The sequence below is a fragment of the Atta cephalotes genome (assembly GCF_000143395.1).
Source record: "Atta cephalotes unplaced genomic scaffold scaffold00014, whole genome shotgun sequence".
Classification (NCBI taxonomy): Eukaryota; Metazoa; Arthropoda; class Insecta; order Hymenoptera; family Formicidae; genus Atta; species Atta cephalotes.
The window spans coordinates 3,105,687-3,118,235 of record NW_012130078.1 but is presented as its reverse complement, the minus strand read 5'-3'; the positions used below and the strand labels follow the sequence as shown (position 1 = coordinate 3,118,235).

Genomic DNA, 12,549 nt, shown 5'->3' with positions numbered 1-12,549 from the left:
GGCTTTAGCGGTAAGTGGTCGAAATAAATAGATCATAGACGTCATACAATAAACTTGGGCATCTGTCAACATAACCCCATAGAAACATTATTATCGATTTGTGTCTGCATCATAAAGTTATTCTCGATTGAAAATGTCAGTTTACGAGCCAAATTCTCGTCATTTGCGGGAGGTTTTAATTTTTTGCTTCAATATGAAGAAATCTGCGGCTGAGGCTCATCGAATGCTCTCAAATACTTATGGTGAGGCCGCTATTAGTGAAAGAACGTGTCGTGAAAGGTTTCAACGCTTCAAGAACGGTGATTTTGACGTCCAAGATCATGCTCTGTATTTGGTGGGATCAGCTCGGCGTAGTGTATTATGAACTGTTAAAACCGACTGAAACAATCACAGGCGATCGGTATCGAACGCAATTGATGCGTTTGAGTCGAGCATTGAAAGACAAACGGCCGCAATACAACGAGAGACACGATAAAGTGATTTTGCAGCATGACAATGCTCGACTCCATGTTGCGAAAGTGGTCAAGTATACTTGGAAACGTTGAAATGGGAAGTCCTACCCCACCCGCCGTATTCTCCAGACGTTGCTCCCTCTGACTTATTTCGATCAATGGCACACGGCTGACCAGCACTTCCGGTCTTATGAAGAAGTAAAAAATTGGATCGATTCGTGGAGTTAGCCTCAAAAGATGACCAGTTTTTTCGACGCGGGATTCGTACGCTACCCGAAAGATGGGAGAAAGTAGTAACCAGCAATGGACAATACTTTGAATCATAAATATATAATCAGTTTTTTACAATAAAGCCTCGAATTTCGGAAAAAAAACGGCGGAAGCAAAGTTGTACACCTAATAAAAATGCCTGGCCCTATTCCATAGCATATTAGAGATTAAATATTGGCAAATACTAGATTAACATATATAGAACTTTCAAGATTATGAAAATAAAACGTAAAGCGAGTGTCAATAAAGCATTAATTGGAAGTAAAGTGTAAAGGAAGTATAAGGAGTAACAGAAACGTAAATGAAACCTATAAGAAAATTGGAACATGGAACGTAAAAGAAGTTAACTAAACGTTAAAGAAATATAAATAAAAGAATAGATAAGTTCTTCGGTAAATACGAGCAGAATGTTCGTTGACTGTAAACGGAGCATAATCGAATTCTTAGACAAACATGAATGAAATATAAATGTCGTCCTTGGTAAGCAAATGATATTTTAAAATATATTTTATTTATTCAGTAAACATCTAAAAAGGAAGTGTATCAGTACGCTCCATGCATTCTTTGCGTAGTATTGAGGAGCGTATGAGAAACGTTAATGAAAAAAAAATTTTAAACGTGTGGGAAATGTGACAGATGTATTTTGAGTGTACTTGATGGAACGTATATGAATATTTAAAATCACTAAAAATCAATGGAAAGTCAATGAAGTGTTTAAGAAACATTAAAATTTTTTGTTCACACTTCTTTGACGCTTCGACAAGCTTTACATTTTTATCAGGGATGTAATGTTAATGTAAGATATCCTTTAATGTGTTTGTGTATGTTTGTATTGTATCTAACATAAATAATTTAAAGAAATATATTTAATATATTGTATATATTTAATATATTGTAGAGGAGTACAATATATAGATTAGTTCGGCAATTCGAAATAGAAGGCCATATAAATCTTCGACCGATACCAGGATTAAGATGCAAAATGACCGAGAAAGATCAGCAATTATTAAATTTAGTACAAGAGTTTGGATTCTATTCAGTGCGATAGGCAGTAGCGCAAGCCGATAAATTGTTGCAACCGCAACGTAGGTGGCAGGAACAAAGATATCACTATTATATACCTACTCAATGTGAGAAATTAACAGAACGTTACAAAGAGCAACGAATGATCTTTGTCTTACAGCATTTAGTGTGGGAGCAAGAGGGGATGAATACTATCTTTTCGGATAAAAAGATATTTTTGACGGATGAATCTGGGCATGTGGCACTATGGAGAATGAGAGGAATTAGATATTCGGAAAAGAATGTTCGTTTCTGCGAACGAAGTGATCGCATCACATTAGAGCTGTATGTCATTAGAGCTATATGGTCTCTACCTGGTCTTGGGCCATTGTTTCGTATCACATTGCACATGAATACGTTCACATTTTATCTGATGTGAAGCCATACGTTCGGGAGACGTTTTCTGATATACTCGTGTTCTTTTCGTTCAGGATAATTCAATGCATCGGATCAGAGTGGTTCAGGATTGGTTAGCCACACAACCCAACCTTGAAACATTAAATTGGCTAGTCAATATGAATGTAATTAAAAATCTTTGGAGTATTATTGTTTAGAAATAGAACTCTTAATTTCGATATAATCGCGAGGCATTGGCATCATCAATTTATGGGAGAGTTTCCGCGTAAGGTCTGCGTTATTTCAAAATTTGGCTGCATCAATGCTTCAAAGATTAAATGTAATAATAGAGACACATGGAAGTGTTACACGATACTAATTATTCCAAACAATACAGAATATTTCAGCAGCGTTTGTATTGCTTATTGTTTATTTATCAATAATTAATAGTTAATGTGTTAATAGTATTTATTGTTTATTATTTACAATTATTCATTTGTGTTTTTGCAATATACTGAAATATTTTATACAATATTATATGTGAACTTCTATGGTTGATATGAGAATAAATGATTTCAACACGAACAATTCTTGTAATGAATGAAAAGAATTCTTGTAATGAATGCAAGAAAGAACTTTGAATGAATGTAGAAAATGGACAAGGAAAGCCATGTGAAATGCTTTTGGATGGTAATTGCCCTTTTTCATATAATTATCATTTCGCCGTCACTATATTCGCTTCCTGTCGGCATTTAAACAACACTCATCTTTGATACTCTGAAAATATTAAAGTTATTTATATCAATTATTATTATTTAATAATTGTTTTATTATCTTTATTTTTATTATTTTATTACTTTATTTATAATATTATTTTTTATATTAATTACTTACTTAGAATCCTAATATCCTATGCCAACGCAATGACAGTAAAGAATTACGAGGTCCATTGCTCTTACTCATCGACGTTGCAGATAAAAATATGTAACTTACTTAAAATATTACTGTAAATTAAAAATACATAATTAAAATATAAAGTAAAAAGATTATACTAATTGGGCTTTCGAGATTCAAAAGCTATCAAATAATTTACGGACAATGAGAGTATTACATTGCGCAATTTATATAATAATCTTAAAAATTCGCAAAATATATTAAATATAATATATATTAAATATAATATAAAAATAAAGACTTTCAAAGACTTTCACTACAAACTTCTTAGAACGTTCCGGTTTACTTCAAATAAATTATAAAATAACTATAAAATATAACTATAACTATAAAATATAACTATAAAATATAAAGTATAGTAAAGTAAGTCAGTAAATACAATACCAAAAAATAAATTATAATATTAATACGTAATTTAGATGGAACTCAGTCAATTCTCCTGTTCCGTTAGAAGTGCAGGAAAATTGCTTCTGATAGCTCGTGATATCGGCGGCAGATGCGTAGGCGAAGGATTGCGTAAGTAAAGTTTTCCATTTGCCTTGATATCACAGGCTGGCTAGAATTGAGCTCCGTTCCGACGGAGAAGCGATCGATCGTTGAATTTATTGCGAAAACGAATTTGTATATTATTATTTGTATATTATTATTGTGTGTAAAATTTGTGTATTATTATTGAGTTAAATAATAATATTATGTTATATTATTATTTTTAAATTTTGAATTTTTAATAATAATAAACATGTTATTTTTGAAATATAAATAAATTTATAAAACAAATTTAGCGTTTACTTTATTATTACTTATCACGATATATTTTATAATATCCGAAGAGCATCTTAAGAATTTTCCGCTGTGCACAAATACATTTTTTTCATTGTGTACAAGATGATTCTGCATCACTTTGAATTATTATAACCCATCATAATCGCTGATTATAGATGTTCAGAGAGGTAGTCTGCTCTGTCAGAATTTTTGCGCGTTCCGAAAACAATCGAATTAAAAAGTATTGTTCTTTTAGTAACTGGCTATACATTAATATTAATATTAATAAATGAATTTCGATTTTTTTTAAATCTTAAAAATTTTATTATATTAATTAACTTTTGAATTAATTTTTGATAATCTGGCAAACAGAAAAAATTAATAAAAATGAAAAAATAAAAAAATTTTTTTTTTAATTTAACCTCTTTGGAATGTCATCTTTAAAATTTATCTTAGCATCGTGTGTTTTAATGCTAAGAAGCTTTTTCGATAAGAATTATAAAAAATTAAAATTTTTCAATGTGTACTGTCTAATTAAAGAATATTGGTATACTAATTCTGAATGTCTATAATTGATCATAAATCATGAAATGCATGTTCAATCTATCGAAATTTCATTGCATAATGCAACAGCTTAATTGTAGTCGAATGCAAATGACGTTACATCATACAAAGTACGTTCTTATAGCGTTGCGTTAATGTTTACATTGAATATAAGACGATCGTCTTACTTCACGATTTATCTTTGCAGTTTTACTGTTTTATATCAAAAACCCAACCATTATCTAAATATTTACTTATAAAAATATATATTTACTTATAAAAATAAAATATTCATTCGAAAAATTACAATGTAAGAGAAAAGTAATCATTTTTTTTATGTCGCGAAAAATCTTGCCTTCTTTGATAAGAGCGATCGACCGCTATGTTCATTTAAAAAATCTATCTTAATTTATTAACATCGATTTGATACAATATTTACTTTACTTTCGTCATGATCAAATTGGAAATTTCTCATTATAACGTACGATGATCTATACGCAGAAGACATATCTTCTACATAGACAACATACATTTTAGGTAAGGCACTTTCGTCCAGCTGTCTCTATAATCTGAGCAGCAGACCTATTCTGTAACTTTTAACGTAAATTTCATTGTCATTATAACATCGTTGCGCAGCTTTTTTACCATGACGAAAGAGCTGCGTAGCAGCATTATAATGATAACGAAATTTGCGTTGAGAGTTACAGAATAGGCCTGCAGGACTCGTCTGCAGATGACGAAGAAGGCGCAGATGCATACATGTTACAGCAGTGAAAGTATTTGCGAGTGCAGCTACGATCTGCTGTCTGTCAATGCCCTCTCTTGCATAGTCAGTCTTATTCTAACGGTGCCGTTTATCGCGCGATTCGAGTCCACAGTCGAATTCATCGTAGTTAGTGATTTTTGATTGCAATAAGATCTAAGTGTCTAACATCAACAAAAGATTGAAGTTGCAACGGTGAATACAAACAAGTCCCAATAATCTTTCGTGAAACTTTCGTCTTCGTTGTCACGACTGTCTTAAAAAATTATGAATAAGAAATTATGGGCCATCCTTCTCCTCGTCGTCGGCTGTACTGCAACTCTCTCCTCCGATACAAGCCGTGAGTAATCAAAACATTTTCCGTAAATTTAACGTTAGCATCTTTAATATCTTCATCGCTGAATATTCATACAGTTATAATTATATTTGTATTGGAATAAACAAGACAATTAATAGTTTAATTATAATAAAGGCATACAATAATTTGCAATTAATTATTGCTAAAAAATTCGATTATGCCATTTTTACTTGACATAATCAGACTTTTTTCGAAATAGACGTAACATATCTATAAAAAAACTCGAAAAATAGGACAATTTATGATTAAAAAAAATTTTAAGAGCATTAATAGTTTTATATACTAAAGCATAAATTGTTTTATATACTAAAATACTTTTTTGTAATGATAATAATAAAGATTTTCTAACTCAAGTTACGTGTAATTTTCTATGTAACATGCAACAGTACTCGCACTCGCAAAGGTCGGATCTCCATTTCCGCAGAAATATTATGTTGTAATCAAATATTTCAATGTTTTCAGACGTAAAGCATAGACATAAAACTTCTGTCATTTTATTTAAATTCAATAAATCTGTAATCTGTTAAAAATTAATCTATTTAAAATTCTATCTATTGTCAAATATTTACGTTATAAAGAATAGAATACAGCACCCCGAAAAAGATACAGATTCAAATAGATAGAATATATTGTTTTTAATGGATATTTGTTGAATGTTTATGTGTACCTGTATATGTGTTGATCTAATTATGCAATGTATTTATTATACATCGTACTAATCATTTCCTAACATCATTTCCTAACATGATTTTGCAAAGCATTAGAAAAAAAATGTCAGAAAAAGAACTCTTAACATATGTAATCTCTTGCAGCTGTACCAATCTACTTATTCTTGAAGGCATTTTCGTCATGAGATAGAACTTTCACTTTTAACACGACTAGAGATTAACACGCTTTTTACTCATTGACGCTTTTACTTATACGACCTAGAACATCAAATTTCTCTTGCTATATTAAGAACATAAAAAAGAAATAAAATTAAAAAATTAAAAAATTAAAAAATATAATTATCACACTTTCGGAACAATACAATATGCATAACTGAAATGACAATATACCTTAAAGTAATATATATTCAATATATGTATAATAACATTCTACTCCTAGCCGAATATGTGAAACAATGTTCCAAAAGCGATCCAAAGCTGATAATTTGTCTGATCGACGCTCTACATCATCTGCGATCTTATCTGAAAGTCGGAATCTCTGAAATTGAGTTACCCTCGGTAGAACCGTTCCGTGTAAGTTTAATGTGTCCTAAATTGGTTATATATTATAAACAATATTAAAGTCAGTTGTACTTAATTATGATTTATATCAATAGATTTTTTTTAAGAAGAAGCATTTCAAATAAAAAATGTCTCATGCTTATAATGTAACAGAAGAAAAATAACTATACTTACGTATGTGTATTTGTGCATTTTCATCTCTTAATCACTTTTTATTTATTTGTTTCTATTAATAATAAATGTATACATTAAATTAATAAATGTATACATACTTGTTTTATTTCAGAAGTTTTAAAATTTGTTACACTAAAAAAAAATTAATAATTGTGATAATTAATAAAAATTGTGAGAAGTGTTATAACATGTTGCTTTTATATTTTGACAAGCATCCGCCAATTTTACATGTTTAAAGTCTAATATACTGAAACTCAAAATTTAATATGTTAAAAATTATGTTAAAAATTTAATATACTGTATGTATTGATGTATAATAATATAATGGAAGATTCATTATTTATGCCATTTTATATTTACTATTTTACATGTTCATTTACATATATATTTTACATATTCCGTCTATTTCAATAGATGGACGAACTGACTCTCTCTCTGACAGGTGGTACGAATGGTTATAAAATTCAACTTCGAGAACTTTTTATAAGGGGAGCGAGTAACTACACTGTGGAAGATATCAAGCTGGGTTCACCTTTCCAAGCCATTGTTCGAATGCCGGCCCTTATATTAGATGCGCATTATTCCAGGTAAATTCTATATCTACGTACTTTTTTAATGTGATCTCGTATATATAAAAAAATTTATATTTATTTATAAAACTATGTAATATTCCATTTCATTTTATAAGTTGTAAAAATTGTAGTTCGATATAATAAATTGTAAAAGATATATAATTTAATAATTGTATTTTTTTACATTTAAACGATAGAATTTCTATTTCATCAAATATTTTAATATTTTAAATTTAATTTTTATAGTTCTGGTGTATTAATAATTTTGCCTGCAAGTGGAAACGGTACATTCCATGCGCGTTTCGGAGATGCTAAAGTACTAGTCAGAGGGACAATCTCTACAAAGTTGCGAGAAAACAAGACGTATTTAAATGTTGATAATCTCGACGTTGCGCTCGGAGTGAAAAATTTGCAAATGCGAGTCAGCAAGATTTTTAACAACAATCGAATACTTAGTAAGCAAATCACATAACACATCTAATAATATAAAAATGATTATAAGTTAAAATCGTTAACTTTTACGAACAATTCATTTTTATTATTAAATGACTTTTCAATTTTTAGCCGAGGCAATCAATCTTTTCCTTCGAGAAAATGGACAAGAAGTGTTGAAATTAATGGAACCGCAATTAAAAAAGAAGTTATCGGCACTCTTTGCTGGTATTGTTAACCAGCTGTTGCGACATGTACCAGTGGAATCGTTTCTTATACCTTAGGATACTACTTACATTATATTAATTACTATTAGCTTCTTGTTATTGAAAAATTAATGATAATTTTAAATATGCACGAATACTAAATAATGCGTTATAGCGTAAAAAAGACATCTTATCAAATATTTTTTTAATTAAAAAAAGAGGAAAACAATACGTAAACGCGCATTAAGTTGCTTCGTTCATTTATTTGTGAAAACAAAATATTATTTGTGTGATTCTTTAATCAGAGATTGAACAAATAATTTAAAGAAAATATACAATTACATTCAAAGATAAATATATTCAAAGATAAATAATTTTTGTTGATATTGACCTAGAAAAAAATATATGTTGATAATAAATATGTTGATAATGTGATTGTTGCTTATAGTAAAACAGAGTATATAAATCGTTATCATATTAAGTTTTAAATGGTTATAATTTTAGCGCACAATGGAATTAAATGGTAAATATTGATAGAGTAAAACAAATGTACCTTTTATCATATAAATATATATGATAAAAATGAATTATTTTAATTTGTTTATATTCATTATATATAATTTTACATTTAAATTATTAACTATTATGTTTTGCATAATAAATTGATTGAACACAGTAAACTAATAATAATTTGTAAAAAACTTTCAAAAGAATTGATAATTATCGGAAAAGTTATTAAATTTATATGTTTGATACTCTTCATATTATTCTTGATATTTATTATATCTGTGCTTTACAAAAACAATCGCTAGTGAAAATAGCAATAACACAATAATAACAATGCTAAGAATAATCTATGTTTATACGTTACATAATTATTATTATAAACGCATTATTCCCACACATGTCGACGCCGTGCAAATCTAAATAACATTATCAAAAGTACGGACGATGAAAAGAATCGAACTTATCACTTCGGGATGTTCACAGATAGAGGAATTTTGTGTCCTCTGCGCCGGTTTTGAGCAGTCCGTGAAATATTTAAGACTTCAATTCAGCGCTACTTCGATTATACATACTACACTATGTACATATCTTAGCAAGAAGAAACATCTTCAAGGGCTTCAAGGGAACGTCTTCGAGAAAGATATTTTCGAGAATATGCGGTTGCTGATCTCAGTAAGATGTTCGTCCCAGTTCTTCGCGAGGAATGGTAGCATCGAACGATACAAGGTCGGCCAATATTCGTTTACGAATTTCATAGCGGCATTGTCTGAAAATGAAAATACGTAATGACTTATATGACGGGTATGACGATTACACCATGAATTATATCGACGTATAAAAAAGCAAATTAATTGAATTCGTAATCGTTATGTAACGGATTACGGCATCAGAGTTTCCCATCGAGCAATTATCAACAAATGGCAAAGTGATATAACAAGACAATTAGGGATAATGATAAACAGGCAATTATAGCAATAAGAAAAAATAATATTTTGCTTTTAGTGTCTCCTTTTTGATATAACTCGTAATTTATCAATAAAAATCGATTTCTATTCATGGAAATGTGAAAACTAGGTAAACGTAAATCCGTTCTCAGCTACTCAGGGAACACATATTGGATCATATACGTTTTACAGACGTTTTTTAGAGGTATCTAATGTTCTACAAGTGTTTAGGAAACGTGTATAAAATCAATATGTACTATAATTTGAAGTAAAGAATATGTCGAAGAAATAGTTTACTTACTGAGTTCCTCGTTACCATTGAACATATCACTGAACCAGACCTGCATCTTTCCAACTTCCGGATTTAAATGGAAATGTTCGAGCGTCCATCTATCGTTAGCGACGGATCCTTCCATTATCCAAGTGCATTTAATGTCTTCCATGCTAATGTTAAAGAATCCTGCCGCAATAGAAATTAAATTATATATTATTATTATATTATACATCTTTTACGTAGAATAATTAACAAAAATATCTTAATTCATTGTTTATAAAATATAAATTAATAAATTTGAAAAACATATTATAGATAAATATATTATATATATATAGCCAAAATCAGAAGATATACATGCTTTTAAAAATAAAATAAACAATTTAACTCTACTATGATTCATAAAATTCTATTATTGAATCTATTATTAAATGATAAAGAAATATAAAAATGGAAAATTAAATAATAATGAGCGTTTGTGCTACTTTCAATATTTAAAGTAAATGCATATAATATTTTTTTTGTATTTTCAATATTTTTAAAATAAATTTTATGATACTTTGTATATACATATTTAAAATAGTGTCAATATTAAAAGTAATTAATTTGCATACCTTCGCCACCAATTTGGAACGTTCCTAAGGATCCATCCGCCTTATAATTTCCCTCGATGAGTATTTTTGGCAAATCGACATCAAACTCTAATTTAAAGTAATTATCGGAATGCTGTGGTCTCACGGCCAAGAATTGAGCCTTCGCAAGTCCATAGGTGTTAACATTTGTGACTGTTATGTCCGCGCGCATGTCGTTAGTTTCGTATATAGTTCTTTCGTGATCGGTAAAGTACGGATCCAAAACTGGCAGATCGAGTTTTGGGATACCTTCCGGAAAAAATTAAAACTTGTGCAAGGATATAATATATTAATATAAATTATAATAACAAATCTGTTGTTAGTTATTAGTTCTGTATGGAGAAAGCAAAAGTAGAATTTGAGTCAATTAAAATGTATTAATAAATGCAATGATAATTTAATTACATATTTTATTTATAACAACAAATATAGAATAAATTATAATTTACGTAATTAATTGTAATTTTTTATTTTAATAATTAAAAATGATATCAGTTGTATATATACTGAGATGGCATACTGAATAAATTATCAAGAATTAATTAAAAGGAAAGTATAATCACATAATATAAATATGTATTTTAATATGTATTATATATTGACGTTTTAATTATTAAGCAATAATTAAATCTGATAATATGTTTATATATATATATATATATCATATTTGTATAACAATAAATATAATAAAAACTTAACAATTTCGAATAAATCAAAGAGAAATATTACCAGTACTTTATTTTTAATACCTGGGACAAAGTTCGGCCATGCTTCTTGTATCGCAAGTCTTAAGCAAGACGAATAGTCATCTGCATCACGCTTACAGGTTTGTATAGCTGCTTAAAAAATATACAAAAATATATATTAATAATAACAGCAAATTAATTATTTAAGTTATTATTGCACTAAGTTGCAATAAAAATAGTAAAATTTTTTCATTTCAAACAATTTTAATTTGTTATTAGTTTATAATTTTTTTAATTTCAGTCTTTTAATTAACATTACTCAAATATTGTTTATTTCTGTTTATTACTTTTGATGCTAATTATTTTAATATTACAAATTTAATTCTAGAAAATATTTAATTGAAATATATTTACGTAAGTCACTGTAATAAGTTCTTGCGCAAATAATTCTATACAAGTTTCGAACTTATTGTGGTTAATACTAACGAAACTTCTTTCCTTTCTCCAATAAAATCAACCATAAAATATATTAATCAATTGCATATAAATTTTTGCAAAACATGTAATTCATCAAAAAACAGAAACATTGCTAATGAAATTATCATAATTATAATGATTGAAACGTGTGAAAAACGATAACAGTATACGTTAAAATTGTGCAATTATTATCTGTTCAACCGCACGTAAGTTTCAGCATACAAATTATATTCAAAACTGATAGTCATTTAATTGTAGATATATTATATTCAAGTTTGTATCCACAATATTACAGAATATTATAATAAACAATTTTCGAAAGTATAGAAATCAGTAAAAAAAAGAAAAATTTATGTAGAAAATCATTTTTTTTTTCTCAAAATGTAATAGTTAAAAAGTTGTCATTATCGCATTGCAGATTGATTGATTATTATTTAGAATAAAATTAATAGTTGTAAATTAAAAAAAATTTTCAAAATTAAAAAAATCAGAACAAAAAAAAGAAAAACGTTAAAAATAATAAATAATTTATTTAAAAAATAATATATCAAGATTTATTAAACCTTACATCGAATTTATTAAATTCTACATCGCGATGTAACTTATATTTATATATAGCTTTTTCTTTGGATTCCATTATACACTCTTACAGTTAATTCATTAAAAAAATATTTACAGTATATACAGTTAATTCATTAAAAAAATATTTTGTTAAAATATTTTCTTATTCACTCACACTCTAATTTTATTTATTTTATATAATGTATAATTAATAATAATATATAATTTTGTTTGTCATTTTAATTTCTTGAAACCAGTTATTAGTTCTGTATGGAGAAAACAAAAGTAGAGTTTGAATCATAATTAAAATGTATTAATAAATGCAATGATAATTTAATTATATATTTTATTTATA

The 12,549-nt window shown here is 28.1% G+C and overlaps 2 protein-coding genes across 2 annotated transcripts in view; one reads left to right on the top strand and one right to left on the bottom strand.

Moving 5' to 3' along the window:
- The first annotated feature begins 5,409 nt into the window (after positions 1-5,409).
- On the top strand, positions 5,410-8,191 carry LOC105617765 (circadian clock-controlled protein-like). The gene is made up of 5 exons (XM_012199319.1): positions 5,410-5,482; positions 6,608-6,741; positions 7,318-7,490; positions 7,722-7,930; positions 8,040-8,191. Exons 1-5 carry the CDS (start codon positions 5,410-5,412, stop codon positions 8,189-8,191), a joined length of 741 nt encoding a protein of 246 aa, XP_012054709.1.
- Positions 8,192-8,869: 678 nt separating this feature from the next.
- The window catches only part of LOC105617877 (circadian clock-controlled protein-like), a 10,312-nt gene continuing 6,632 nt past the window's right edge, over positions 8,870-12,549 (bottom strand). The window contains exons 2-5 of the mRNA XM_012199420.1: positions 11,220-11,309; positions 10,453-10,719; positions 9,866-10,024; positions 8,870-9,386 (exon numbers count right to left, since the gene is read on the bottom strand). Coding sequence (XP_012054810.1) covers positions 9,238-9,386; positions 9,866-10,024; positions 10,453-10,719; positions 11,220-11,309 — 665 coding nt within the window. The 3' untranslated portion in view covers positions 8,870-9,237. The remainder of the gene's footprint in view (positions 9,387-9,865; positions 10,025-10,452; positions 10,720-11,219; positions 11,310-12,549) is intronic.